The sequence below is a fragment of the Aspergillus foveolatus genome, assembly GCF_047715535.1.
Source record: "Aspergillus foveolatus strain CBS 279.81 unplaced genomic scaffold BDW70scaffold_68, whole genome shotgun sequence".
Lineage (NCBI taxonomy): Eukaryota > Fungi > Ascomycota > Eurotiomycetes > Eurotiales > Aspergillaceae > Aspergillus > Aspergillus foveolatus.
Genome location: NW_027396132.1, coordinates 76,102 through 103,997, shown reverse-complemented (window position 1 = coordinate 103,997; position 27,896 = coordinate 76,102). Strand labels below are relative to the sequence as shown.

General features: G+C 52.4%; 10 protein-coding genes across 10 annotated transcripts; 7 read left to right on the top strand and 3 right to left on the bottom strand.

Annotated features, from left to right (window-relative positions):
- Positions 1 to 510: 510 nt before the first annotated feature.
- BDW70DRAFT_171160 (uncharacterized protein) lies at positions 511 to 6,200 on the top strand (the record flags this gene model as incomplete). Its single annotated transcript, XM_073743146.1, has 9 exons — positions 511 to 768; positions 817 to 1,574; positions 1,624 to 2,635; positions 2,680 to 3,755; positions 4,168 to 4,266; positions 4,327 to 4,367; positions 4,424 to 5,019; positions 5,071 to 5,901; positions 5,955 to 6,200. The coding sequence occupies 9 exons, from the start codon at positions 511 to 513 to the stop codon at positions 6,198 to 6,200; spliced, it is 4,917 nt and encodes a 1,638-aa protein (XP_073592432.1).
- Positions 6,201 to 6,650: 450 nt separating this feature from the next.
- Positions 6,651 to 7,539, bottom strand: BDW70DRAFT_171159 (uncharacterized protein; the record flags this gene model as incomplete). The annotated part of the gene is made up of 2 exons (XM_073743145.1): positions 6,651 to 7,381; positions 7,434 to 7,539. 2 exons carry the CDS (start codon positions 7,537 to 7,539, stop codon positions 6,651 to 6,653), a joined length of 837 nt encoding a protein of 278 aa, XP_073592431.1.
- A 328-nt stretch (positions 7,540 to 7,867) lies between these two features.
- On the top strand, positions 7,868 to 9,788 carry BDW70DRAFT_171157 (major facilitator superfamily domain-containing protein; the record flags this gene model as incomplete). Its single annotated transcript, XM_073743144.1, has 3 exons — positions 7,868 to 8,362; positions 8,421 to 9,186; positions 9,255 to 9,788. The coding sequence occupies exons 1-3, from the start codon at positions 8,199 to 8,201 to the stop codon at positions 9,786 to 9,788; spliced, it is 1,464 nt and encodes a 487-aa protein (XP_073592430.1). The 5' UTR covers positions 7,868 to 8,198.
- A 697-nt stretch (positions 9,789 to 10,485) lies between these two features.
- On the top strand, positions 10,486 to 12,243 carry BDW70DRAFT_153203 (uncharacterized protein; the record flags this gene model as incomplete). The annotated part of the gene is made up of 2 exons (XM_073739585.1): positions 10,486 to 11,399; positions 11,451 to 12,243. The coding sequence occupies 2 exons, from the start codon at positions 10,486 to 10,488 to the stop codon at positions 12,241 to 12,243; spliced, it is 1,707 nt and encodes a 568-aa protein (XP_073592429.1).
- Positions 12,244 to 12,761: 518 nt separating this feature from the next.
- cgnA (collagen triple helix repeat protein) lies at positions 12,762 to 13,796 on the bottom strand (the record flags this gene model as incomplete). Its single annotated transcript, XM_073739584.1, has 1 exon — positions 12,762 to 13,796. The coding sequence occupies one exon, from the start codon at positions 13,794 to 13,796 to the stop codon at positions 12,762 to 12,764; it is 1,035 nt and encodes a 344-aa protein (XP_073592428.1).
- A 2,100-nt stretch (positions 13,797 to 15,896) lies between these two features.
- Positions 15,897 to 17,442, top strand: BDW70DRAFT_163378 (S-adenosyl-L-methionine-dependent methyltransferase; the record flags this gene model as incomplete). The annotated part of the gene is made up of 5 exons (XM_073741295.1): positions 15,897 to 16,094; positions 16,149 to 16,290; positions 16,346 to 16,490; positions 16,572 to 17,041; positions 17,108 to 17,442. The coding sequence occupies 5 exons, from the start codon at positions 15,897 to 15,899 to the stop codon at positions 17,440 to 17,442; spliced, it is 1,290 nt and encodes a 429-aa protein (XP_073592427.1).
- Positions 17,443 to 17,579: 137 nt separating this feature from the next.
- Positions 17,580 to 20,092, bottom strand: BDW70DRAFT_143054 (uncharacterized protein). Its single transcript, XM_073738044.1, has 3 exons — positions 19,886 to 20,092; positions 18,571 to 19,834; positions 17,580 to 18,518 (listed from the first exon to the last, which is right to left on the bottom strand). Exons 1-3 carry the CDS (start codon positions 19,983 to 19,985, stop codon positions 17,633 to 17,635), a joined length of 2,250 nt encoding a protein of 749 aa, XP_073592426.1. The 5' UTR covers positions 19,986 to 20,092; the 3' UTR covers positions 17,580 to 17,632.
- A 411-nt stretch (positions 20,093 to 20,503) lies between these two features.
- BDW70DRAFT_171153 (uncharacterized protein) lies at positions 20,504 to 22,191 on the top strand (the record flags this gene model as incomplete). Its single annotated transcript, XM_073743143.1, has 3 exons — positions 20,504 to 20,536; positions 20,589 to 20,994; positions 21,060 to 22,191. The coding sequence occupies 3 exons, from the start codon at positions 20,504 to 20,506 to the stop codon at positions 21,635 to 21,637; spliced, it is 1,017 nt and encodes a 338-aa protein (XP_073592425.1). The 3' UTR covers positions 21,638 to 22,191.
- A 617-nt stretch (positions 22,192 to 22,808) lies between these two features.
- Positions 22,809 to 25,036, top strand: BDW70DRAFT_163375 (putative hydrolase; the record flags this gene model as incomplete). The annotated part of the gene is made up of 7 exons (XM_073741294.1): positions 22,809 to 23,118; positions 23,205 to 23,421; positions 23,471 to 23,655; positions 23,706 to 24,109; positions 24,170 to 24,346; positions 24,421 to 24,558; positions 24,626 to 25,036. 7 exons carry the CDS (start codon positions 22,809 to 22,811, stop codon positions 25,034 to 25,036), a joined length of 1,842 nt encoding a protein of 613 aa, XP_073592424.1.
- Positions 25,037 to 26,311: 1,275 nt separating this feature from the next.
- On the top strand, positions 26,312 to 26,826 carry BDW70DRAFT_107059 (uncharacterized protein). Its single transcript, XM_073734429.1, has one exon. The coding sequence runs from the start codon at positions 26,395 to 26,397 to the stop codon at positions 26,650 to 26,652; it is 258 nt and encodes an 85-aa protein (XP_073592423.1). The 5' UTR covers positions 26,312 to 26,394; the 3' UTR covers positions 26,653 to 26,826.
- Positions 26,827 to 27,896: the final 1,070 nt, after the last annotated feature.

Below are 27,896 nucleotides of genomic sequence, written 5' to 3'. Positions count from 1 at the left end.
CCGATCTGGCACATTGCTTGTTCAGGCCAATGTGCGATTCTGCAGCATGAACTCATGACTCGGCCACCATCACGTAGGGTATCCATCCAATAGCGCTAGGGGAGGTGTTTGGCTGACCGGGCAATTTTCTAGCCAATAACGTGTAGGACAGTAGATGTATGGAGAAAGTCAGTGCTGAAATTGGATTCAAATGGATTCAAAGGCTCTTGTGGCTGATACTGGGTTAGCTGAGAGTCTGCGTACTGACCAGTCCGATGCGCGGGTTTGCGATGCAGTCGAGGGAGTGGAAGCGAATAGGCGCTCAGCACGTCAAGCCCGAAGGTAAAAAAAAGAATGGGAGAGAGGTCTTTTCAAGAGACAATCGGCTCTTCCGAACAAAACAAACGCTTTATGACGTGCCATAATTGCGCCGTGTCGAATCTGCGTTCGAGCTTATAAGAGGCAGTAGTGACCACCCGTCGCTCTTGGATCTGGTAGTCTGTAGTACTACCTATATGCCCCGGCAGCATTATGGGGAACCCTCAGTATAAGGAATCAACCGGCAAGCGGCTGCAGGATGAGACGCAAGAGTTGGTCCAGCGGTTTGGTCGGCTGAATACCCTAGACGACTTGATCCGCCTGCGAGCAGCGGACGCAACCCAGGACCCGATTCTGGCGTATCCGAAGTCTCACGATGCAGCCGTTGAATATGAGTATTTTACCGGGGAGGACCTGGATTGCATGATTGACCACGCTGTATGTGGTTTGGTGGAGGTTGGATTCAAACCGGTTTGTTGTGGCCGAGACTTCTGTTCTGCCATGGCTAATGCGAGACAGCCCAAGGAAGAGGAGAAAATTGTCGCTTTGCTCACCCTGTCGGATATGGACATGGTCGTCACATTCTTTGCACTTAGTCGCCTTGGATACACAGTAATGATGCTTTCTCCACGTCTGTCCGGGGCTGCATGCGTATCGTTGCTTAATACAGTTAGCTGCGATACCATCATGTACGGTCAGACACCGAGCATCAGAGCAACACTGGGCGAGATTCTCCGGCAAAAGCTCGTTACAGTAAGACCAATCATTCAGCGTGCTTCGCCGACTGAGTGTATGGATGGCCCATCCTTCGTCATGTTTCAAGGCAGTCGCAACGGCGCCGCTCGAAGACAGCGAACTGCACTCATCCTGCATAGTTCCGGGTCGACCGGTACACCAAAGCCACTGTACCTAAGTCACCAAGCCATTATGACACACCCATTGCGTGGACCGGGCCTGACCTCGTTCAACACCCTCCCGTGGTATCATCTGCATGGCTTGTCGACTGCTTTCCAGGCAATGTATATGAGGAAGGTCGCGTATATGTGGGATGCCTCGCTCCCACTCACAACCACCTCTGTTGTCGCTGCTCTGGAAGCTGCTAAACCGGAGTCAGTCCAGGGAGTACCGTATCTGCTTCAGCTTCTCGTGGATAGTGACAGAGGGCTGGAGGCTCTCCGGTTGTGTAAGCTGGTCACGTATGGAGGTTCCGCGTGCCCAGATGACCTTGGAGATCGACTTATCGCTGAAGGTGTGAAGTTTGGCGGATATTTCGGATTGTGAGTAGATTTTCATTAGGGCTTCTTGGATCAGGGCTAATGATTGCAGGACAGAGGCTGGTTTAGTAGCAGAGTCCGTCTCACGTCCAGCTGGAGATCCACATTGGAACTATATGCGGTTTTTCGACAACTTAAGGCCCTATATCTGGATGAAGCCAATCTCAGACGACCTGTACGAATGCGTTTACCTAGAAGGGCATCCTGCACTTACGGCCTCAAACTCCGATGACCCGCCGGGTTCGTACCATTCTCGAGACGTATTCACGCCCCATCCGGAAATGCGCGAGCGATGGAAGTACGTAACTCGGCTAGACGACCGCATAACGCTCTTGAATGGAGAGAAGGTTCTCCCTCTACCCATAGAAGGCACCATCAGGCAGAGTGCGTTGATTGATGAGGCGGTTGTGGTTGGAGTCAACAGAACAGCTCCTGGGCTTCTTGTGTTCAGGTCGGAGGCCGCGAAGACAATACCTGACGCAGAGTTCTTGGACCGCATTTGGCCCAATGTGGAAGATGCAAACTCATGCGCGGAGCAGTTCTCGCAGATCTCGCGAGACATGATCTGTGTTTTGCCGTACGGATCCTCCCGGCCGCAGACGGATAAGGGGTCGATAATTAGGGCTCAAGTTTATGCGAGTTATGCGGATGTTATCGACGGATTATATACTCGTTATGAAGGACTGTCTGATGGGACACTCGAGTTGGATACGGCAGACACTGAGACTTATCTAATGAAGCTTTGTCAGAACGAGCTGGGACTATCTATACCTAACGCCGAGACCATGTTCTTCGCCGCGGGAGTCGACAGCCTCAAAGCAATCCAATTGCGTCGACTCGTGCTAAGGAACTTCAGGATACAAGACAGCAAGGCTTTTGCCCAAAATGTCGTTTTCGAAGCGGGCAATATATCACGACTTGCAGAGTTGATTCATGCTGCTCAGGCTGGCCGGAACGGCGCTCAGGAAGACCATGATTCAATCATGCAGCATTTGATCGACAAGTACTCTTCATTTAAAGCTCATATCCCTGTCCCTGAGCTCGTGAAGAACGATAGAGGCGTTGTAAGTGGGTCAACAATCCCCCACAGGCCAAGCTAACTTTGTAGATCTTGACGGGCGCCACCGGCTCCATTGGCGCGCATACACTGCATCAAATGCTATACAACGATACCGTGTCGGTCGTGTACTGCTTGACGAGAAGAGATAACCCGAAAGAAGCGATCTTGAAAGCCCTCGAGCAGAAGGGTCTGAGTATTCTGCCCTACCGGACAAAGAAGATCATTGCCCTCAAAAGTGATCTTGACCGACCCGATCTGGGGTTGACTGAGGAGACGATCGAAGAGATGCGACAGTGTGTATCCTTGATAGTTCACACAGCTTGGCCAGTTAACTTCAACCTCCCACTGTCCACCTTTACGCCGCACATCACAGGGCTGAGCCAGTTGATCAATTTCTCGTTGTCTGTGCACATGCCGACACCGGCTGTCATGCTTTTCTGCTCATCTATCTCGACAGCACTTGCTTCTTCGGCGGACAGTATAGATGAGCGACCGATCAGCGACCTGAGCAGCGCTCTCAGTATGGGCTACGCCCGCTCAAAGCTCGTGGGGGAGCGAATTATCAGCAACGCACGAAAATCCGGAGCGAGAGCATACTCTCTCCGGATCGGCCAAGTGTCAGGGCATTCCAAAAAGGGTCTCTGGAATGATAGCGAGGCAATCCCACTGATGCTGCGATCCGCTCTAACACTGAAAGCACTACCGGAATTGGACATGGACTGCTCGTGGCTTCCAGCGGACAAACTCGCCTGCTCCATCATGGAAATCGCCCGGGTATGTTCCTCCTATTCATCCCACGATAACCGTGACGACGGCGACGACTCTGTATATAATCTGTGCAATCCCCATACCTTTACCTGGTCAGCTATGCTCAACGCCCTCCGTCAACACGGTTACGAGTTCCAAACAGTCCCGTTCGACGACTGGCTAGAAAAGCTGCGGCAAAGCGAAGGCAGAGGGGAGGAGCTGCAGAATCCTGCTGTGAAATTAGTCGACCACTACAAAGCGATGTACGGTGGCAACGCACCAAAGCCGAAGATTTTCCGAACTGACAAAGCTGAGCGGGATAGCGAGACGTTGCGAAATGGGCGTTTGAGGATTATCCAGGATGGAATACTGGCTCGGTACGCCCAGGATTGGATGAATCGATGGAATTGATCAATCGGCACTTCACCAGACTGTGGTTCTGTGGTTCGATATGTCGTAGCTGCTTGTGTTAGTAGTGATTGAGTAGTGCAGAATGACTTATTTGGTGAATAATAGAGACCCATTTCTGGGACATTTTGACGAGACTGGGTAATCAACTCTTCTCCACTGAAGAGTGGAATCGTAGCAAAGACGACCAGCTGACACGCTTTCTCAATGGCTTGGTTTGAAGCCAAAGTGGAACGCGGGGAGTGCACAGAGCGTAGAGACTCAGCGGGTCCCACCGGGCGGAGAAAGAGGCCGCGAGACGCGGGCGCTGTGGTCGCTAAAACGCGGGGGACGGCGTCCAATTCATTTTCTACAGCAACACCAGTGACCTACTCTGAGTAGGCCACCACGCCTCGCGGGCATCATGGACGCTCCTGCAAAGATCGTCAAGAAGCGCATCAGGAAGCCCCGCGGTCGTGGCCTTCGCACTAATACCGGCTGGTTGGTATGCCCACTTCCCCAGATCCGCGAACGTGACTGACACTGGCCGTCTGTCCCCAGTCTGACGTGCCGCACCAGACACAAGAAATGCGATGAACGAAGTAAGTCTGCCTAGGTATCAGCATCGCCGTTGGAAACTGTTGGCTGACTCCTGCAGAGCCCCGATGCGGCCCGTGTACTAATTCGGACCGCGACTGCGTTTACCCCGGCGATACCCGGCAGACTCTTTCCGATAGAGCTGGCCTGGCCAGTCCTGCGTCCAACTCATCCCGGATACAGCACATCCTTTGCTCACCCCAATCAGCGCCTCCTGGTCCTGTAGCACCGACGCTAGACTACGATGCCACCAGTGGCCCGAGCCCAGAAACGCACAACATCCTGGACCCCGAGCTGGTGGCCCTCTATCCGGATACCCGTCCCCCAGACTACTCTGGCTCTGTGCAGGCACTCCCATCAGCGCAGTCTTCTGAGTCGGTCACGCCTGATGTCAATCTCGACCACGCGAGCGCCCGTTGGCTAAATCTGCTTGCGACCGATGCCGCCCAGGCCGGCGATTTCAGCCTGCCCGCTTCGACTCCTCGAACGCGGCTCTCGCGTGGGTCGGTCAGCCACTACCACGACCACGCCAGCACGGCGCCGCTATATTCTCCACAGCTCTCGGAAAGACAAGCATGGCAAGCCGATTCGGATATTGCTTTATCCAAGCATGAGGCTGCCCTTTTTAGAAGGTTTGCCGAGCACATTGCCCTCTCAGTGAGTTCCCGTAGCGCTATTTTTGGAAGAGACAGATACTGAACTAGACAGCTCGACCTCTTTGACTGCCACAAACACTTCTCCAACTATGCCACCCGGCTTGCGCTTCGAAATGTCGGGCTCATGAAAGCCATTCTCGCTCTCTCGGCCCGCTACTCTTCATTACCGCCGCCTACCCATGATACTCAGGAACCCACTGATCCCAATGAAGCCATCCAATTCTACTACGAAACCTTGCACTATGTCTCCACCGCGCTCCAATACAACTCCTACAAGCACAGCGAAGAGCTCCTCGCGACGGCTATCGTAGTAAGCACGTACGAAATGCTTGACGCGAGCGAACACAATTCCAATTGGCAACGGCACCTCAAAGGCGTTTTCTGGATCCAACGGTCCCAGGACGTCAATGGTGCGTCCGGGGGTCTCCGGCAGGCCGTCTGGTGGGCCTGGCTGAGGCAGGACCTCTGGGCGGCTTTCCGCGAGCACCGGCGCTGTTTTAGTTTCTGGCAGCCCATCGTCGACTATCCGGATCTAAGCGAGGATGAACTCGCCTGTCGGTCTGTTTATCTTCTCAGCCAGGCCGTCAACTACTGCACCGAGCCTCCACCGGATCCCGAAGCAGACGTGGACCCCGAGCAGATTCGGCTGCGAACGGAGCGCGGGAACGAACTGATGGACATGCTGGAGCGTTGGCGCAGTTTTTCGGCCGGCGCCTTCAAGGCCTTTCCAAGCCCGAATCGTGAAGAGGTGCATGGATGGACGCCTATCTGGATCCATCCGCCCGCGTTTGGGGTCGCATTACAAGTATACAGTTTCGCGAAAATCCTCGTCTGCCTACATCGGCCGGTGACGACTGGATTCGCGGGATACCGTACTTTTCAGGTAGCCTCCCCAGGACCAAACCTCAATTTATATATGCTGACGCTAGCCTGTAGAAAATACTAACTGACGCTGTGGCTACGATCTGCGGCATCGCCATTGAGCTCACCGACCCAAGTTGTCAGATTATCTCGGCGCAGTGCTTATTTGGCGCCGGGCTGTGTGTTCAGAGCGCGCCGCAGCAGGAAGCCATCATTTCGTTAATCCAGGCGTGTGAGAGGCGCACAGGGTGGCCGATGGGCACGATGCAGGATGATTTGCGCAAGGAGTGGGCGAAGGCTGCTGAGGGGAAGATTTCATGATATGGCACGCATATAGATATAGATCAATTTCAATACCCAGTTCTGAGCGAAATATTCTACTCTTTTGCATGTGACTGATTTATCTAAATCAAGAGGAGTACAATTTAGACCATTGCAAGTTTACGTCAGCCTTAGATGAGCTTGTATACTTGTCATAAAACAAATGCTATGTTCATTATATATGTTCAACCTGACCCGAACGTAATGAGCTTACCTCTGGCTTGTTCACGCTCGTTCAGAGAACACTGAAGATCCGAAAACCCGAGCCTTTAAGATTCCCCATTCTCCAATACCATCGCTTCATCCCTCCCTCCCGATTATATACTAATGTTGCCTCCCGCGACGGTACGCTTATAGCGACTCACAAGATTGATTGATAGCATTCTCCAAAACGCATATATTTCCTCAACGCCATCCATATCTATGTAAAGCAACCCTAGAACAAGAAATCTACCAAGCCCCCACAATCCCCGCAATTGGAATATCGATTCCCGTCGTATACGTCGCCGTGTCACTAAGCAGATACACATACGCGCCGCCCAACTCCTGCGGAATCGCCAGTCTCGGCATCCCTCCATAGTACTTCATCTTGGTATCCCAGTCGGGACTTGTCTCAACATAATACGTCAATGCAGTCTTCACAAACCCGGGCGAAATACTGTTCACCCGGATTCCATGCTTCGCCCACTCCATCGCCAAGGTATGCGTCATGTTCCGTACCGCCGCTTTCGTGCCTCCGTATGGCGCGCTCGGCGCCGCGCGGTTCGGTCTGTAAGATGTCATACTGGCAGTAAAGACAATTGAGCCCTTGATGCCGAGTTTGATGAATGTCTTCGCCGCGGCAGTTGCGCAGTTCCAGGCGCCGAAGACGTTGAGCTCGAAGAGGCGCTTGACCTGGTCTATGGTGAAGTCCAGCGCGGGCTGGTGCTTTGTTGCGCCGGCATTGGCGATCATCCCGTCCAGCCGGCCCTGTTCAGAGACGATCTGGTCGAGAGCAGCCTGGACAGATTCTTCAGAGGTCACATCTGTCTGGATGAAGGAGAAGCGTTTCGGATTCTTCTGCGCGAGCTCGTTGAAGGGGTCGCCGGGCGTGGAGATGTCGAGAGAGTAGACGTGCGCTGCGGAGTTGGCCAGAATGACTTCTGCGAGCCCGAGCCCGATGCCTTGGTTTGCGCCGGTGACTATATGCTTCTTAGCAGTGTTCCATTGGGATGGGACAGTATTGGGACGCACTGGCAATGACCTTTCCAGCAAGCGTAACCTGCCAATTATGGTCAGGCCCGGGGAGGGTGCTGACGACGGGCGTCGCTTCTGACGATGAGGATCCGTTGGTGGCCATTGTGTTTGCGGAGTTGTACTTGATCAGATGGATGAATTGAACGAACTGAGCACGAAATGAGCAATAAAGGCCGTGCTCCTAGTTTAAATACTCCCGAATTTCTTTTTCTCCTCACGAACACAAACCCCTCTTATCTTTATCAACGGATCAACTCCGAGTGTCCTCGTCGCGAACATCATAAAGATGCCCAAGTGGCCGCGTGCCGCGCATGCCCCGACTCGCGGTCATTCAGCCCCATCCGGATTCTCAAAGACTCCACCGATGACTCGAGGATCTTTCCCCTTAACGAGCGCCGTACGAGTCAGACTGTTAGCCCCGTCACCCCAGACGGCTCCATCCCGCATACTGGGGGTGGCGATATGGAGAACCTACTGCAACCCCGGACATCAATCAGGCCATGCGTCACTCATAGCCTCTAGCCATTGAACTCGGCTGGAATATACTGCGTTCTCGTATCCGGCGTCGCATGCTCCGGGGTTGAGGACTTGTCAATGTCCATGCACAGATAAGACTTGGCTACGTCGATCTATAAAACGTGGAGTTCTCCTCTCTTTGAGTCTATCCCCAGAACCGTTCAGGCTATTCACGGTACCCTCTGCCTTGGTTCCAGTCTCAAACCACGTCTTGACCGTCTTATTCCTTTTCGTTGGGAACCCGTTATGAAGAAAGCCAACCACGACTCAGCCTCCATGACCGAGGTCGAGGACATTGAGGGGAAACCTGTCGTTGCCCATGAGACGCTCGTGGCGGGCTATGTTCCCGGCACAGAGGAGGAGAAGCGGTTGGTCCGCAAGATCGACCTGTACCTGTTACCGTGTATCTGGTACGATCCTTCTCCCTTTGTGGTGTTGTCGGAGATGTAAAGCTGACCAAGCCAATAGGATCATGTACCTCCTCAGCTATATGGACCGAACAAAGTACATTGACCCTTCCAGCACCCCTCTGGATGAAAGACAGCTGACAAGTGAGTACAGTATCGGCAACGCCAAAGTCGCCGGCATGGAAACCGACCTTGAACTTACCTCGGACCGCTACTCAATCGCCCTCGTCGTCTTCTTTGTCGGCTACGTGCTCTTTGAAGTACCCTCCAACATGCTCCTCTCAAAGATCAAGCCCAACATCTACCTGCCTTGCATAATGTTTGCCTGGGGCTGCGTCACTATCGGTATGGCGTACGTGCAGACGTACAAGGCGCTCATTGGATTCCGAGTCGCTATGGGTATTCTAGAGGCCGGATTCGCACCGGGCGTGTTACTGGTGATCAGCTCTTGGTACAAAAAGTCCGAGCAGAGTAAGAGGTTTGCTGTGTATATTTCAGCCGCAATCTTGTCGGGTGCATTTGGAGGCTTGATTGCCGGTGGTATTGTGGGGGGACTAGAAGGGGTACATGGGATCGAGGGATGGAGATGGCTCTTCATTGTCGAGGGGGCCGCGACAGCCGGCGTGTCCATTGTTGCGTCTTTCCTGTTGCTCGACTTTCCCGCGACGACTAAGAAACTCAACGAGAGGGAGCGGGAGCTTGCTATGGCGCGAATGGCGGCCGAGGCAATGATGGTCGATGGGCATGCTGAAGCCTTGGGTCACGGACAGGCACTTCGGGCCAGTTTGAGTAACTGGAAGACGTGGCTATTCGTTGTTGGATATATGGTATGCCCCTCTCATCCCATCTGTCCCTTCCCAAAGTGCAGAAGGGCAATACCGCTAACAAGCAGTAGGCCATCGTCGGCTCGTCCACGCTCTCGTACTTCTACCCAACCCTCGTCTCCGGGCTCGGGTATACGGGCAACATGGCCCAATACATGGTCATCCCAATCTACGCGGCGGCCTTTGTGTGCAACGCGATAACCGGCTACTTCGCGGACCGACACCAGTCCAAGCGCGGGTACTTCCTCGCCGCAATGATGAGCGTCGCCATGATCTGCAGTATCATTATCTGCGTCGTCTACGACCTCAAGGCGCGCTATGCGCTCCTTGTGATCATGGCGATGGGACTGTGGGCATCGAACGGACTCTCATTGGCTTATGCGTCCGTGAGCTTTGGCGAGATGCCGAGAGAAGTCAGGGGCATCTCGTTGGCGCTTGTCAATGCGATGGGCAACCTGGCACAGATTTATGGCGCGTACCTGTTTCCGGACAACGATAAGCCGAAGTATCTTATGGGTTTCGGGGTTATTAGCGGGCTGAGCTTTACGGGTGTTGTGAGCTATCTGGCGTTGCAGCTCATTTTGACGAGGAAGAGGTCTCCCTAGGGCTGAATGGGTAATTAATGATTAGGCTTGGATGTTTATTAGAATCATACTAGAAGGATTTGCATTCCTTCCTGGATTTGGTCTTCTATCAAAAACAAAAGCATAGAGCAGTGCTGAGTTAGGGTAAGGTGTATACCTACGCGTTCGTTGTCTCAAGCCCTAAATGCTGGCAACTAAAGCCCTAGTAGACACCTGGGTCTTGTTGTCTAAGCTGCAGTACGCGGCAACGGGTGCCAGCAACTATTCCATTTGCACCAGTCTGGGTTCTTGGGCTTTTACTTAATTCCTTTTCTAAGTTTCGATCTCGTCAGTGTAGTCGATGATGACCTTACCAGCGACGGAGTATGAGTAGCTAATCGGAAATAAGAGCCTCTCCCTTCGGAAAATGTATAGGTGGAAGCCCTACAAAGAGAGAACCCTAGATCTCCAGACAAGAGATCTGCATGCTTTTTTGCTATTTCCTGCATCCACCACGCCCAGAGGAGCACTAATATTAGACCATATTCAAGCCGTTATGGTACAAACAGACATCCCATCGAATGCGGTATCGACAGTTACCGACTCGGCCAACCCAACCACGGGTCGAGCAATCAAGCTTTCAATGACGTTTGCCGACCGGAGCCCTCGGCAAACCATCCACCAAAATCGACGAGACACTTGAAACAATTTTGCAATGCATCCCCAGTTTCAATCTGCAATGGGCCGGGTCGGGCGCGAAAGTGATCCCAGTTTCCAGGTCCTCGGTGTGGTCATTGGCGGCCTGCCGATGGTGATCAATTCAGTGAACTCAAGTAAACCGCATTACCAGTCTTCACGGGAGATGGTGAAGACGCTGGAAGACCTGACGGATACACTTCAGAGACAGCACTTCCTGCTGCGGAAGGACCTAGAGAGTATTCTCAACTCCCAGGCGGGAGTTATTGGAGAAGAGAGAGTGGCAGAGATACTTCACCAGCCGCACGCGGTCTACTTCGCCGAGCCGGACGTTGTAATGGCTGTTGAACGGTCCCTAGGGGATGGAAAGGATGTCTATGTTTCGACCGTTCGGAAATGCGGAGAAGCCGTCTTTGATATCGCAGAGCGACTGGCCGGGTTTCCCTCGACGGCTGGGAAGGGGGCGAAAGGAACAGGAAGAGGGAGAGCCTGGGGTAAAAGGCAGCTAATCACGTCGGCCAGTCAGCGAAGGGACTTCGATCGCTTGCTCGAGAGGCTGGATTATACGACCGTGCTCCTGGCTAGGTTGAGGGTGACCATCGAGCCCCAGCGCGAGGCAGGACTGACTGGAGGGACTGCACGGACGGCCTCGAGGCCAGGATCTAGACGGAGCAACGTCAATGCGAATGCGAGCCCGGGTCTGGATTCGCATGGAAACGCTGATGTTCTTAGCCGGGCGGCTGGGCGACTGTATACAGCGATATCCGCAGGTTTTGACAACGACTGCCATTCAACGCATACGGCCGCGCTCTTCTTGCCGAGTGGAACGGAGCTGAAAAAGAGAGGCCAGGAAAATGCGGCAAAGCAGCCGATTGTGTTTACGGTTGGCTTTCGGATGCCCAGTATCATCAAGGGGTACTATACCGTGGAGGTTACAGTCATACCAAACAGGGCCAGGTAGGGTTTCTGAGTATTTTCCTGCATTACAGCTCGAATCTCAGTTGACAGTAACAGTCAACCGATTCCGGGCCCATCGTCAGGCAGAGTCTCCAACGACCTCTGCCGGCTCGTCACAACCGCCGAAGAGCAGGGCCGCATGCTGGAGCTGCACGTCTCTCAAGCAGGCTCCTGCACCTGGAACGAACTCCATCCTGCGCTCTCATCCTCCCGGACACCTGCAACAGCAGACCTGACGACCCTGGACACGGTCATCCGTCACTCCGCCCCAGGGAGCTGGACGACGGCGCAGAAACTGCGCCTCTCGTTTTTCCTCGCCTCATCGATTCTTCAGCTCTCGCTTACCCGCTGGCTTCAACCCTCTCACCCTCTGACCAGCGACACTATCTGGTTCTCAAAGGCCAACGCTTCGACGCTCACAAGAGCCTCCGCCAGTGCATCTCTCCTCGCCCCTAAACCGCTAATCCTGCGCGACTTTTTCGGCGGCGATACTCGCCCCTCTGAGCCCCCAGTTGCGCGAAACAGCCTTCTCGAGTTCACTGTCTTATTGCTTGAGATCTGGCACCAGCGAACGTTCGACTGGTACGCGGAGGAGATCCAAGCACCTCTCGACACCGATTTCTGGGCCCGACTTAGGATTGTTGAGATGTGGGTTGAGGATAGCAAGGACCTTGTCCTTGATGAGGTGTATACCATCATGGTGCGGTGTGTGAATGGGACGTTTGGAACTGCGGCGACAGAACCAGTGGCCAGATGGGATGACGACGTTTTCAGGGCGGATTTCTGGCGCAGGGTTGTTGTCGTTCTGGAGGAGGCGCTTGATACGGTGTTGCAGCTTTCTTGATATAGCAATGCGGATACCGAGAGTGTCGAGCAACAAGATCCATCCTGTAATGAGAGATAGCTGGTACGGCATGATTGCAAGCCCACTTTTCATAAACCCACTCCTATAAAGCAGTGGTCATGATACGATGGCGGATTCATATTAAACGAACTGGTCCCGTCAAGACGCATGCGGACTCTTTTACCATCGCGATAGAGTGATTACTCGGCAAGGGAATCCTGTCTATCAATAAAAGAATGCAGGGCAACTAGATCAAGCACGGAATTGCCAATGGGGTAGGGGCATCAGGTCAACGAGTGCATTCTGTAAGTGACAAGCTTCCTCCAAATCTATTCTCTGTAGTACATTCGCCTTTGCCGCTAGGCATGGTTCATGGTCCCCTCAGTCACTTTACGAATACACTCTGCTCTTCCACTCATGTATCAATAAAGCCTTTTCGGGAAACGATGAATGCCTGAATATAGGCCAGCAAGCTTTGGGCAGCACCAATCACACCAGATCGATTTCTTGGTCATCTACTATAACTCCTCATTCCCGACACAGCCACCCAGAGTCTCATCGCCATTCATGCTAGCGTTGCCATTGACGGCATTCCCGTCCTGCATGGGCACGTCGCCATCGTCGTCATGTAGCAGTGGACCAACCGGACAGATATCATATAGTTCGTCAAGCGCTCGTTCAATAGCACGATACAGAGCACCCTCCTCCTCGCTCACTGCTTGAAGGGTTGCCGTGTCTAGGGTCCCAGTCGTACTGGCCCTCGCACCGGCACCGGCACTCGTGTGCGTGCTCGCCGCCACCTGCTCCTCGTCGTCATTCTCCCGTGGGTGCTGGCTATCCCGCTGGCTACTGCGCTGGTCTCGCACGTCTTGCGGCGTCGGTGGCGGTGTCCGGGAGCCCCAGCTGAGCGGGGATGCCCACCGAACCCGTCTGATCCGGTGACGGAGTGTCTGCCGTCGTCCCTGCGGTTCCTCACCCTGCCCTTGCGGTGCGTCCTGTTCGGCCTGTTCCGCTTGTTCGGCCTCGCCGTTCTGACCGTCCCGACTCACCTGAGCGGCCTGACCCATCTGGCCAGCCTGGCCGTTCTCTCCCGACTCTCCTGTCTGTCCTGGCGCTCCATTCTCCCCCGACTGTGCATCCTGCCCGTTCTGCGCGTTCGGTCCTGACAGCACTGAGCGCTGTTGCTGTCCCTGATGCTGCTGCTCTCGCCGCCGGTGCTCCTGCTCTTGACGCTCTAGATCGGCTCTTTGCGCTGCCGCACGCATTCGCATCAACGTCTCTCCATACTTATTCATCTCGTTGCCGAGCCGATCCATAACACGCCGGATGTCCTCGCGCGCATCAACATCGTTGCAGAGTGTCGGACACAAATGCACGTTGCCAGTCTCGTCTGAAGCGAATAAAGCGACTCTGGCCCAGTTGTCGAAGCGGAGGGACTGGTTAATGACTGCGAGAAGCTGTTTATCGTCGTTGCCGTGGTACCCTCGCGCCGAGCAGAATCCGTGCGAGACAATCAGGTAGAGGTTGTTGAAAATTTGGGAAGAAGGTGGCATCTTGGTACTGCTGGCGATTGTTGCGCGAGTGTGATGGTTCGTCAATTGGGTGGCTTTTGGCTTGTTGGAGCAAGCACAGCGCGGCTAGCACAGGGCTGTAAGGGTTGGGTAAAAGTCTTGCGATAGGATTCGGAACGAGATAAAGGATACGTCTTTATAAAAATTGAGCGTGATGCTGGAGGTTTGAGACGGAAGAATAGCTCGAGTCTCGACTGGCGCAGAGAATGGGCGCTGTCTCTGGAAGCGGATAGGTCTTTTTGTAGTTTTCCCTGGGAGCAAGAATGAACCTAGAAAGGGCAACTGCTACCCATCATAGTTCCTGCAGTAAGTAGAATCCGCTGCCCTATCTGTAGCATAACATATAACGGATGTTAACCTAGAATCGTCTGTTTCCAGTATTAGAGTATCCTAATCCTGGGACAGTACAGCTTGGCCATGTTGCGGTCTGCGCGCGAAAGCAGCTGCTCAGTACTGCATCTTTGACAGTAGTTCTACGCCACATACTGAAAAAGAAGCATAAATGGGTATTCTCGACTAAAGTGCCACGTTGAATGCTATGTTGAGGGGTCTCTGTGAGTTCTTTTGCCCATTACAACTGCTGTTTACGAGATTAGCCTCGTACAGTGAGTTCGTGCTTAGGGCATGATAGACTTAGCCCTTGGGATTATAACTATCTCTTCTGGAAAACATCCGGCATGTTGCTAATTTGCCATTCAAGCAGCTCAAGCACGTACGATGATGCATTTTGGGCTCATCCATTACGAGATCCTCCCCCGGGGCCCCCGTCGGCCAGGTTCTTCTGCCATAGAACCAAGCCAGCTGACCTTTCAACTGGACTACGAAAACCAGGCTGTCCGTCCTCGCTGCGAGCCATAGAAGCCTCATCTCGCATCGCATTCACCTTTTCCATGACTTACACAAGATCCGCCTACAATTATGTTCCTTCTCCAAGCCCTCCGCATTGAGAGATGCTATAGCACTTCCTTTCACGTCTTCTATGGCTATTTCTCACTGATCTGGGATGATTTGCAGCTAACAAGGAAATATGTTTCTGAGATTGGTACGCTGTTATTTGGCGCTGACACGCTTACTAGACCCGGATGGCCGCCAGCTACCGTAGCTAGCTAAGTAACATGTATCATTTCAAGACATAACAAATACTATTTAGGCACCAAGCGCGGGAACACGGCTTCATGGCCAAATTTTGTACCTGGTCCACCAGCCAGAGTTAGCAATTTGTATTTTTACCTGAGGTCTATTGCGCTGTGGCTTACGCCTAGTGACGTGGGGCAAGGATACAGGACAAGAAATTTGACTAATGGCTCTTTGCGAGATTGTCGTTCATATCTCTTCAAAATCGACAGTGCATGATTGGCCGGTCATCGTCATCGTCACCGTCATCATGCAGACTTATCGGCCTCAGAGCGCCATCTAAGACCAATAAGGCCATCTCAGGATCTTTCTTTTCGGCGTGGCTTCGTGCTGCCAGATCCAAACCCTAACTCGCCTCGTGCAACATCGGTGCTCGACTCCTCATCAACAAGGGGAATCTCGAGCGAGGGCTACGTCAAAGCTGACTCGCAATTAGACCAGTAGGAGAGCCCGCTCGATCATTTCTGATCGCTCCAGCGCCACTGTAAGACCTGCACGGCAGAGCTCAGATGTGGCTTGCGCAAGACAAGAATTCGTTTTCTGATGTGTGCTGATTTTTTTTTTCTTATTTTTTTCTTTTTTATTTCGCTTTTTGCTTAATCTTTGCTTTGGTTATGCTTCGGCTTTTGCAGAGGGATTCTTCTTACGGGCGACTGGGGCTTTATGTGGCGCCAGATCGTTCACAGAACAAACATGGGATCAATGCCACGGCACTGGGCTCTCGTCTCAGCTACGGAGTGAACGCCTCTTGTTTACTGATGGGTCCAGTTATGACATAGCGGAATAGACTTTTCTCGCTGGAAATTTATATAAAGCAAGGTCCCGCCGTATGGCTTCAGTCTTCTCTGTTTTCATGTCTTAATACTCCACCCACCTTACATAGTTTTCTATACACGCATACATACTTCACGTATTCCTTAACTTCACATCCCAATACTATCTTCAATAATGGGGTCAATCGGCCCGCGCACTTCCATCAAAGGCCCAACCCTCGTTTCCCTTGTGGAAGACATCCGCTCGGCCGCAATCATAGACACTAGCTCCTCGCAGTCACCACAGAGCCACCACCTCCTCCTAACCCTAATCGACAGGTTACGTCTCGCCGTTGAGACGCCCGCTGAGACGGCCCGTCGACTGATGTACCAGGTTCGCCACCCCAGACCAGCATCATGCGCGTATCCTGACTAGATTCTTGCTTAGCCCCCTCAGAACGCAGCAATCCGGGCTCTAATAGACCTTGGTGTTTTTGAACTGCTTATAGAGAATGAAAGGGATGGCCGCAAGCATGGACTCTCAGCATCAGAGCTGTCTGTGCGGACAAATGCGGAGAGGGGTCTCATCGGTACGTGACTGACTCCTTTTATGGATGGCCGTGTCTGATAAGGCTCATGAAAAAGCCCGCATGATGCGCGTCGCTACCAGCCTGGGGTTTTGCGACTCCAACCTCCACCCCGACTCCGCCGATCCAGAAACAATATACAGCGTGAACAGCAAGACGGAAATCATGACGAAGCCGCTTGGGCGGGACGGCCTTCGTTGCATGTACGTGTTGTGCACTACCAATACCCTCTCCCTTTTTAGCTATCTTTATTCTTCTACTCGTTGAGTTCGCTGATGAGTCAGATACGACTTGACAATGCCCACCCTCTCCGTACTCCCCGCGTATTTGGCGCAGCACGCCTATACGATGCCAACAGATTACGACGCCTCACCGATGCGCTGGGCAACAGGGCAGAGCCAGTTCGAGTGGCTGGAAGAGAGGCCGGGCCAGCAGGCGCGGTTTAATGCGCTGATGGCCAGTAGGCGGGAGGGGCAGGCGCGGTGGTTCAATATTTATCCTGTCGAGAGGCTTCTGCGTTCTATCCCTTCATTTGAAGACGGAGCTGCCAAAAAAGACGTGAACGTGTTCATGGTTGATATCGGCGGAAACGAAGGCCACGATCTGCTGTGGTTCCATGAGCGGTACCCGTATTTCCAGGGAAGGTTGATATTGCAGGATTTACCCAGTGTGGTAGCAAGGAACGAGATCCAGCTCGAGAGGAAGGGAATTGAAGTGATGGGATATAGCTTCTTCGAGCAGCAGCCTATTAAAGGTACGTACATCCACCCTCTTACAGTACACCATACTTTCACTAGTCTCCAAGGCTGACTGCACGCAGGGGCGCTCATCTACTACTTCCGCTCCGTCTTCCACGACTGGCCGGACAGTGTGTGCCTGCAGATCCTGCAGAATACGATTTGCGCCATGGGTCCAGATTCACGGATTCTCATCGTCGACTTTGTCCTCCCTGACATGGACACCCCCCTTTTTCAAGCATCCCTGGATATCCAGATGATGTGCCTCGGGTCGGGTGTAGAGCGGTCGAGAAGCGAGTGGGCGAATTTACTTGGGAAGGTTGGGTTGGAAATAAGGGGTGTTTGGAGTGTGGGTCCGGCGCAGGAGAGTGTTCTTGAGGTTGGACGGGTGAGGGATGTTAATGGCAATGGGACTTGAGATTTGGTACAGTAGGTAGGGTAGTATGAAGCCGGAATGATATGTTGAATTTGCTTTGATGAGTATTGAGCTGACTTGTCTAGTCCGGAGAAGAGATGAAAAAATTGGAATTAGTTTCTGTGAAAAGTACTGGCAGAATTACGTATTGCATGTACAAGTTATGTACTGGGTAGATAAGGGGAAAGACTAATTACTGCATCGGACATCCCTCGTCTTCTTCCTGATCCTGCCCCTGTCCCTGCCACGACAGAGGAGCAGACCTCGTCTCGCCAGGCGTAATCCCCTCCAGCTCCATCCTCCTCTGCACCTCATCCATGTCAGGCAACTCCCCGCGCGGGGCCCGTATCACTTGTTCTACTATAATGGCCTGCTCCGTTTGTCCGTTCCGGCGTAGGTAGCGCGCAAACTGAAACAGCATGTGTCTCCGGATATTGGCTTCCACGGGGTCCGCAGGCGGTACAAGCTCGGGTGGGAAGTATGGGGGTGTTCTAATGGTATTGTTACTTCCATTGTCATCGCCCGAGTTACTGTTCATTGTGGTGGTGGCGTTCGTAGTCGCTCGTTGTGATGAGTTTCCCGCTGGTGTACTGGTAACAGGCCACGCCCGGCCCTCAACTCTGGCCTTGACGTATTCCATCATCTGGTTCATCAGGATACCCCGAATACCATTGTGTACACGCCACGATTTGACGACCAAAGGCACAAGCGGTCCCGCATAGACTTGGTCCGGGTGATCAATCGCGAGCGGCCAGAGGTCCTCGAGGATGGCGCACTGAGAGGCAAGCATGCTGAGAAGATCGCCCCAGACTAGGCTTCCCAGGATACGGAGCTGGCCCAAAAAACCGGGCGTTTCGTCAGGGCGGTCGGGGCCTTCCTTGGGGTCGAACTCGGGGTCGACTGCGAGAATGAAGCCGGTAAAATCGCCCGGAAGGACATAACTTGTGCTGGCGGTGTAAGTGGAAGTTGTGTAAGAGGCATAGCTAGGGGTGTCAACTGCTAGGAAGGCGCGTTGGTTGATGTGGTCGAGTAGGGTAAGCGGGTGGTCCGCAGAGTCTGTGTAGGTATCAAGGTAGTGTCTGATCTTGGTTAGCATGTTCGTCTATAAAAGGGCCGGCAGAGAAGCCGCACTTTTTGGCTGCCTCAACGTCATCCTCGGGGATCCCTAGTTCTTTTCCATCACGCCAGTGCAGGGCCAGATGAGGCTTGAGAGCTGCAGACCCAGTGTGTCCGCTTCCCCAGTCCGACAGATGGGCCTCGAACCTCTCTCGGAACGCATTCCAGTCTGCTTCGGTCTGCCCATACGTCAACCTATACACGACAAATCCCACCCGGTGCTCATCGGTCTTCATCCAATACAGAACATCTGTAATCCACGGCTCCTTGGGTACAGGCTCCACTGGCTCTCCTCGGATCTCGCGCCTAGCCCGATGCTGGCAACCAAGTTGAATTTCAGTCGTCCGCTGAAACTGGACAGGATCCGCGACATGGTACTCTACATGTCCCTCGCGCTCCCTTCGGTCAATTATATTTTGCGCTTGCTGGATGCGAGAAATTTTCTTCATATATGGCCCGTATGCCTTGCATCGGACGTCCCATTTGGGTGAACGGAGGGAGGGCAGGACCCCTTCCGGAATTGGAGGCGCGGTGTACCCGTAATATCCGTGCATTGGCAGCATGATAGTATAGTCTGCGACCCCGGCAATCTCCGCCAGAATATGCAGCCGATCTGTGATCTTCCACTGCACGCGATCCGGATTGTCGAGATCGGCCGGTCGGTAGGTCACAAGGTCACGAATGAGCGGCTCCCGCAAGGCATTGACATGAACAAGGACCCAGCGATGTGCGCGCTCGGTTATGACCTCGAAATGAGCCCTGATATACTCAGTCCATAGCTGGCGCATATTCACATGGGGTTGGCCCTCCCCTCTCTCTGCATTAACTATTGTTTCGAACTCTCCCCAATGCTGCGAAATCAAGTTAAACGTGTCCCGGATGTTCTCCTGCACTTTAGGTCGGTTAAGATACTCAAACACCGCGACCACTGCCGAAAGATACTGCGCCGCCGTATCGAAATTATCCGGCTGGTCTAGCCCCTTCTCTTTCCATCGCTGCTCCGACAATGGTATTATGCCCGCCCATATGCGGTTCTTGACGGACCAGATATTCCGTCCGACGATGCACATCCGCGCCTCATCCTCAATCGAGCCGATGCGGCTCATGACCCGTGTGATGATGTCCCGCTCGTCGTTGTCTGTTGTCGGAGACCTGTGCAGCAGTTCCAGCTCGGTGTCCTTGAGGAGTTCCAACGAAATGGCTTTGCCGTTGGGCAGGGTCCCATGGCCACATGCGCTGAAAAAGTGGGCTATTGTTTGTGGTTCGATGAGGCGATCAACTGTGTTCTGGGATCAGCGTGGACAACTGCCGATCTGAGGAATTAACCCACCCAGAGGCAGATCTTGGTTGACAAGGTGGACGCTCGTGATGGCAAGCTGTTTACCTCCTTCCAAGTGCGAATAAAGTTCTGCTGGTTGCTTAACAGACATTGCGAATTAGCATTACTCGTTTAGACAATAAGCGGCTCTACCATCGTAGAGGCAGGGAAAAGGGGAGGCGTTTTAAGGAAATTCTCGCGACAGACCTCGAGAAAGAGGCCCTGCCAAGAGACCAGCTCCAGGCCAGGGTCCAGTGCAAGTCCATTGGCGAATTTAAAAAGGGGTGGAGTGCAGAGATCGAACTAGGATCAAAAGGAGTAGAGAAGGCGCTTGAGGCCGCCACTGCTGCCTGCCTGAGAGGGTGGCACCTGACGGGCTCTAGGATCGGCGCCTGGCTGCCTGCATCTGTTGTATAGCCCTAGGCATCATTGAAGGTAATGCTTCGAATAATGCCAGAGGAGTGTTGTTGACAGGAATGAGCAGTAGCTGGCACTCTTGATGATTGAAGAGGTTAGCGATGCTCGTATCAGTGTTGGGAACCTTCATTGTTGATTGGTAAGCGATGCTGCGCATAAAACCGCTCAGATCTCCCCATCTCCTCACAAACACCAACCAACCGTGGACTCATAATGTCATCACCAAAGATTTTCCTTACTGGAGCGGTATGAACTTCATTTCATCCATCTACATCGAGTCACTAATCTGGCCTTCCAGAGCGGCTACGTCGGCGGCGATGTCCTCTTCGCACTGCTCTCTGCTCATCCAGACTGGGAGAGCAGCATCACTCTGCTACTCCGTAACACTTCCTACGCAACGACCTTCAGATCTGCATACCCAAAGATAAACCTCATCTTCGCCAGCCATGAGGATAAGGCCGCCGTCGCGAAAGCAGTAGCCGAGCACGACCTGGTCCTTCACTTCGCTCTGAGCGCAGACCATCTCCCTTCAGCTGAGGCTATCGTCTCCGGGCTGGAAGCACGAGGAGGAGGGATTTACATTCATACGAGCGGAACAGATGTCCTTCTTGATCCGCATGCAGAACAGCATTCGAGCGGCGAGGGGGTATGTGTTAAGACTTTTGATGATTGGGAGGGGATTGGGGAGCTTGTGTCTTTACCTGGTATGTCACTTCGACTACCCTACCTTCATCCTTCCACGGGGTGGACGGATTAACCGGTAAAGTAGATGCTGCCCCCCACCGCAATGTGGACAAATTTGTCCTGTCATCTGGTTCCGACACCCTCAAGACCGCGATCATATGCCCCTCCACTGTATACGGCGCCGGCCGGGGCTTGATCTCGCAGCGCTCAGACCAGATTCCGAACCTAGCGAAACTTACTCTTCAACAGAAACAGGGCCTGCAACTGTCCGACGGTAAGACATTTTGGAACTGTGTGCATGTCTACGATCTCTCGCGATTGTATGTGCGGTTCATCGAGCGGTCGATTTCCGACGGGGAATTGACCTGGAATGAGGAAGGCTACTACCTCGTCGAAAGCGGGACGTATTTCTGGGGCGATATATCCAGAAGGATCACAAAGGAGGCGTACGTTCTTGGTCTCCTGCCCACTGAGCAGATGATGGTTGTGGAGATGAAAAACCGCGATTTCCTAGCGCCCGCTGGTCGGCCTGTGGGCAATTATGCGGTCAAGGCAAAGGCGCTTCGTGCGCGAAAATTGCTAGGCTGGACTCCCTTCGAGGGGAGCCTAGAACAGGAAATTCCAGCAATCGTACTGGCCGAAGCGAAGTCTCTGGGCCTGTAGACCTAGGTTGAGGGAGAGGACGAGGTCATTGTATACCAGACCCTGGGTATAAAATGCAAGTATATATCATAACGCATGACCTGACCATGCACGTGTGCCCAACCAGACACAGAAGAATATGTGGCCGAGCTTAAGCCCTGTGGCTGACAGAGCCGATTTGTCGCCCAGTATGCAAGCCCTATGCGGTATGATCAGGTCCCGAGTCCTCGAGTCAGTCACTGGACACCACAATGCAAGTGTTAATGGTGGCCCAAAAATTGGCGAATGATGCCACGCCACAACAGCCCCGTTCCAGGGTTGACTTCCCTCGTGGGTCTGGGGTATTGCCACCCAATCAAAGAGTATACCCCTGTCTTGAGTTTTTCTGAGAGGTTGATTGTCTGATGATCAGTATACAGAATCCACCCCAGTTTCTCCGATATCCGGACTCTCAAATTTAAGTCGGAGAGGCGTCTGTCAATTTCCAAGGAAGAATATGCGCCGAGGCTTTTTTGTAACAGTATCGCATGATATGAGGGCCGACATAATCACCCGGCCATACCCTATCCTTTCTCCGGCCAAAGCAGGGATCACCGGCCTAGCCGCATGCAGGCTGAAATCTCCACCACTGCCAGCGAGTGCCAGCCCTTGATCACCGCGACCAGGGCAGGGGTGCAGCCACAGATTTTCGCTGTTTAAAACCGCGGATCAGGAACATGTTTACTTTATTTTTGTGCTCTGCCTTCCATGGGATAACACTTCAGGGAACTGTACAGAACTCCATAAATGTTCGAAATTCGGTTAGAGCCAGTCACGAGGCTCTTCCCCATAATGATCGACAGCGAGGCTTTCCTCTAATTCCGCAGCCCCAGGGGCAGGGTCCACGCGCTACCCGGCCAAGAGCCGAATCCGTCAATCAGCGACCAAGCAAAGACGCTAGGCACGGAGTTTGGATGGGTGCGATACTACCGCGATGCGGGGGGAGCGCTTGGTTAGGAAGGTGACTCGTGCAGCTGAAGAGCAGAGAGGAGCCTGGAGTGCCAGCAGCCCACTTCGCTTCTGATTTGGACCGATGGATGGGCGAGTCCAAGACAGAACAAAAGTGCGATGCCGGGTATAAAGAGGGCAGATGCGCCAGTGTCGCCGGGTGGAAGTTACAAGTAGAAGAAAAGGAGAAACAAAACTAGTCAAAATGTCACTCCTATCGAGGGCTATGTTACCCTTACTTCAGGTTTCTCTAATTGGTGCCGGCCTCACCTCCGCTGCCACACCGTACGCCCTTCAACAGCCCCCTTTGACAACAGATTGGACGGAAGAAGTCGGCACGAACCCGTGGCCTGAGTATCCCCGGCCGCAGCTACAGCGGTCGCAATGGCAGAACCTGAACGGGGTCTGGCAGTATCGGGATGCTAGAAATGCGGCTGCAATTGATTCGCCGCCGTTTGGGCAGAGTCTCGATACGGAGGTGTTGGTGCCATCGTGTTTGGAGAGTGGACTTTCTGGTAGGCCTCCGCAATTGCTTGACTTCCTTACATATGCAACGGGGGATGAGACAACACAGGCCATATATATTGACGATGTTGGATAGGTCTCCAAGGCCAGAACCTATTCTACTCATGGCTATCGACAAACTTTACTGTTCCCGAGGACTGGCAGGGCAACAATGTCCTCCTGAACTTTGGGGCAGTGGACAATGAAGCTACGGTATTCATCAATGGACAGAATGTCGCGTTCCATCGTGGAGGGTACTTTGAATTTACGGTTGATGTGACGGAGTATGTCGATTTCAAGGGATCTAATGAACTGTAAGTCCCTCCACATCTTCTTCGGCAGCAAAGTACTGACGAGGGACAGGCTGGTTTTTGTCTACGACCCAACAGACACGTCTGGCACTATGGTCCCCCTGGGCAAGCAAACACTGAACCCCTCGCACATCTTCTACAGACCATGCAGTGGCATCTGGCAAAGCGTCTGGCTCGAGTCTGCCCCGGCTGAGCACATTTCCAAGCTAGATGTCAACGCTGATATGAATGGCGAGGGTAAGGCACCCTCAAGTCCCAATCTTCTCTATGGTATTAATTCCTTTCAGTCACCGTAACCGTCCACAGCACGTCCAACAGCACTAGTGACGTGAAGGTCACTATTGAAGATGGCTCAGACACAGTCGCCACACACTCCGGATTCGCAAACACCGAGTTCAAGTTCACAGTTGATAACGTCAAGCTCTGGGCTCCTGATACACCGAACCTGTACAACATCACCGTAACCCTCGGAGATGACACAGTCACCAGCTACACGGGTTTCCGTACCATCTCCAAAGGCGAGGTCAATGGCGTCGTCCGTCCGCTTGTGAATGGGGAATTCAAATTCTTCTTTGGCACTCTTGACCAGGGGTTCTGGCCTGATGGGCTTTACACACCACCCACAAGAGAAGCAATGGTTTATGATCTGAAGGTGCTGAAAGATTTGGGGTTCAACATGGTGCGGAAGCATGTAAGTCTTTCCTTCCCTTTGCTGGATTTTTCCTGGATAGGCACTAATAAGACATGACAGATCAAAGTCGAGCCAGCCCTCTTCTACCGCGCCTGCGATGAACTCGGCCTCCTCGTCATCCAGGACATGCCCTCTATGCCCCTGCGCACCCCTAACGCAGCGCAGCAGGCGGAGTTTGCCCGCCAACTTGAGCTTTTGGTTAACCAGCTCAAGAATTATCCTAGTATCTATACTTGGGTATGTTCATCCTCTCTCGCCAAGCCTTCTTTATATTTGCAATTGAACTCGCAATTAACAGTATGGCAAAACAGGTTGTGTACAACGAAGGCTGGGGTCAGCTAACCACGGCGCCCGAAATCGCCCTCACCGAGCGCGTCAGGGAGTTAGACCCAACACGCCTCGTAGACTCAACCTCCGGGTGGAATGACCATGGTGCTGGAGACTACAGTGTATGTGTGCATAGTTCCACTTTTTCATTTTTAGCCCTCTCGAGTAACCTGCTAATGTACCAATCAGGACAACCACCACTACGCCAACCCGCAATGCGGTACCCCCTTCTACTCCTCCCCTTCAGTTGCCTACGACCCGCAAAGAATCGGCATGCAGGGCGAATTCGGCGGGATCGGCCACAATGTCTCGATCGAGAACCTGTGGAACGTACAAGCCGCGATCAACACCATCCCAGAAACATACGAAATTGACGAGGACTTGGATACTTGGAACTACCGCGCGCACTATCTGCTCTCTGAATTGACTGAGCAGGTTACAAAGTTTGCGTGCAGCGCAGCGGTCTGGACTCAGACCACTGATGTTGAGGGAGAAGTTAACGGGCTACTCACATATGATCGAAGAGTGCAGAGGACGGATGTGGAGCAGTGGAAGGAAGATATCAGGGGGTTATATAAGGCTGCGAGGGATAGGGCTTGAGCTGATGGATACGGGGATACTGGGTTATGATGGTATGACAAGTGGCGTTTGTGTTCATCTTAATTTGATATGATTCTTGTACATTCATTTTGAAGTACATGTCTTGCATTTTATTGTACATCTTTTGGAAATGAACAAACCCTATTCCAGTAGCACAGAAGAATGCTGAGAAGATTACTGTAAGACAATGTCCTGCTTGAGACGGCAAGCCAATCAGAACGTTCAAACAACCATTCTGGAGCTCATATTCAAAATCCTAAGCATGGAGAAGAGAATTATGTACATGAAGAGATTGTTCGTAAAATGTCTTTACACCTAGAATGTGAGGACCTGTGGAATCGACGCTGAAAATGACCGCTACTGAGGCCATAAACGGCCGCATTGATTGATTATATTTTACGGCCGTGGTTCACCGCCTAAGCACATGTCCCACCGTCCCCTGATGGGGCAAAGGCCGCCAGGGGATGAGCCCTGGGTGTCTCTAACTAGCTGCTAGTTCTAGTTCTAAGTACAAGTAAGGAAATTTGGCGCCTTCGCATAGCTGCCGCAATTAGAAGGAAGGACCTGCAGTGCAGGGAAAAGGGTGTTGCCAGCTGCAAAGGTCCAACAACACTCCGTGACCAATCCTGTTGCCACTTCAGAGTACGATTTTTTTTGGGAGAGGGGCGATATCTCAGTCTGTCTGACTGTCCTGTATTCACGAATATCACAAGCTTAGAGAAAGAAACAAAAGATAGAAACGCAGATATCTTCCTCCTCCCTTTTATCAACCTTTCCTAATCATACATCAAGACTTCCGACTTCCCGGACTTGCATGCCGACAGATCTCTTTCCCGAAGTAACGAGGATGGATCTCTTTTCCTACGAGGCCGCAATTCCGAGACTGTACACTGATGTTGCAGAAACCTTATTTAGAACCAGGTTGAGGGCATGGCCGACAACCAAGATCCAGGCCATAGCCTGTGACACTGTTAGCTAGGGCAGTTCTAATGTGGTTGTTCGCGGTATCTGTAGGCAAGAATCTCGTGAAAGTGTTGTTATTGGCCTCGTCATTGTCGTCCTCTGTAGGCCGAGCCGTGCTAATTCGGATACAGTATAGCTCTCTCTGGGGTCGGCGGATTATAGTATTAGTGTTGTAGGAACTGTTACTGGCGGCCACTTCTGCCCATAATTTGGGAGGTGGGCTTGCTGTTGTCTGGGTCTCAATCTAGGCATGCAGTATCTGGATCTTCTCTTAGAGCTCTGTATTCTGTTCTTTCAGGGCCTTTTGTTCTGTTTTGATCTCCCGGTGTGACGAGCTACGCTCGAAGTCTTGATTCGAGCATTGCCCGAATTATGACGAGCCGGATAAGCCGGACATGCTGGACATGATCGACATGATCAACAACACGATCAACAACATGATCAACAGGATTAACAAGATCAACGTGACCAATATGCTCGATACTGATCAACACGCCCGGAGTCCAATGGTCCGAGCTTGCTACCAAGCTTGCCATTCAGGCAAAGCATATAAGAAGCTCGACGGTTACTGTTTATTAGTTCTGTTGTGGAATATGCTCAAAGGGGAAAGGGCAGGAGGAAACTGTATCAACTACACCAACGTAGCCTACTAAGGATCGGATGCCATATGACGATTGACCATCTATCTTGTTGACGATAGATTCCTTATTGCCTGCATTATTCTTACTCTTCTGTTCCCCGCTATATATACATACAGAGGGTGAGAACCTTCTAGAACCAGGCGATGTCCGGTCAATCCACCGGAGATCACGTGGCCTCATATTTCCTATCAAGTTCTTTAGCGAATTCTTCTCTAGTCCAATGCTACTTGTTAGTATCAACGACTCTAGCTCGTGACACCCGGATCTCTGCCCGGGCTGCCTCAATTACGCTGGTTTGTTATGCGACGGCTTTCCTTAGGCTAATAACCAGGCTGGCAATAATCTGGTTTGTGATTCTTTTGTCATCATCCAGTGAGGGGAACTCAATCGCTGGAGCTCGTAGGGTTTCTGTTTGGGGATTTCATCTCCGACCTAGGACTGTTGGGATAGCCTCATCCCGTGCAGAGTTTTCCGGCGTCTACGGGCCGCCTTCGGCCATCGCCATCGGGCCGGTTTTAGCTCCCGCTCAGCACACAGACTCAACCACGGACTCAATATTTTTCAACACCAGCAAGCAGCTCTGTATACAGTGGCTTCTCAATGATTCTAATGTACCTCTCAGGTCGACGCCATACAGTCGTTCTCGAAATCGCCTTCGGATGATATACAGAGGCACCCGAAATGTTCTTCTACCCTCAACATTAACAAAAATGGTTTTCAAACCCTAACCTAAAAGACACTAAACCATACGTCGCGCTGAGGAGATTAGCCTATACACCGCATTCCTAGATAGACATATTTGACCCCCAAATCTTACGTACAGTCAAGACATTCACTGGCAATCTGATATGAAAGATATGGTATGGAAGATGGTGGATTGAATTGAATAATTAATTTGACCATCAGTAATACCCAGGTTTGCCTGCAGAGGCTGCGAAGTCGTCATTATTCGGTATCAAATACTTGGTCTAACAGCCTGCGGGTCAATTATAATTGCTCTGCTATGCTCGCTTCACTTGCTCCGCTGCGCAATGAACGCCTCTGGGGTCCGGATCTGCGAACCAGCTTTGGCATGGTTAATAATGCTGGCGCGAGAGCCTGGGATCACTAATTGCCTGTCTGCCCACTGCTCAGCGTTGTTTGGTACAGGTTATATAGAATATTCTGGAATTACAGGGTGGCAAAATCACCAAGTATATTGTGACCATGGCCCCAGGCCTTCGTTTTATAGAGAGATTAGAAAATAAAGTTGGAAG

Excerpts from the sequence above, each read along its gene's own strand:
- BDW70DRAFT_107059 (XM_073734429.1), top strand. The coding sequence starts at position 26,395 with ATGCTGGACATGATCGACATGATCAACAACACGATCAACAACATGATC.
- BDW70DRAFT_143054 (XM_073738044.1), bottom strand. The coding sequence starts at position 19,985 with ATGTCTGTTAAGCAACCAGCAGAACTTTATTCGCACTTGGAAGGAGGT. Across the intron at positions 19,835-19,885 it reads CAACCAAGATCTGCCTCTGG|TTGATCGCCTCATCGAACCA; the intron begins GTGGGTTAATTC and ends CCCAGAACACAG. Across the intron at positions 18,519-18,570 it reads GACGTTGAGGCAGCCAAAAA|ACACTACCTTGATACCTACA; the intron begins GTGCGGCTTCTC and ends AACCAAGATCAG.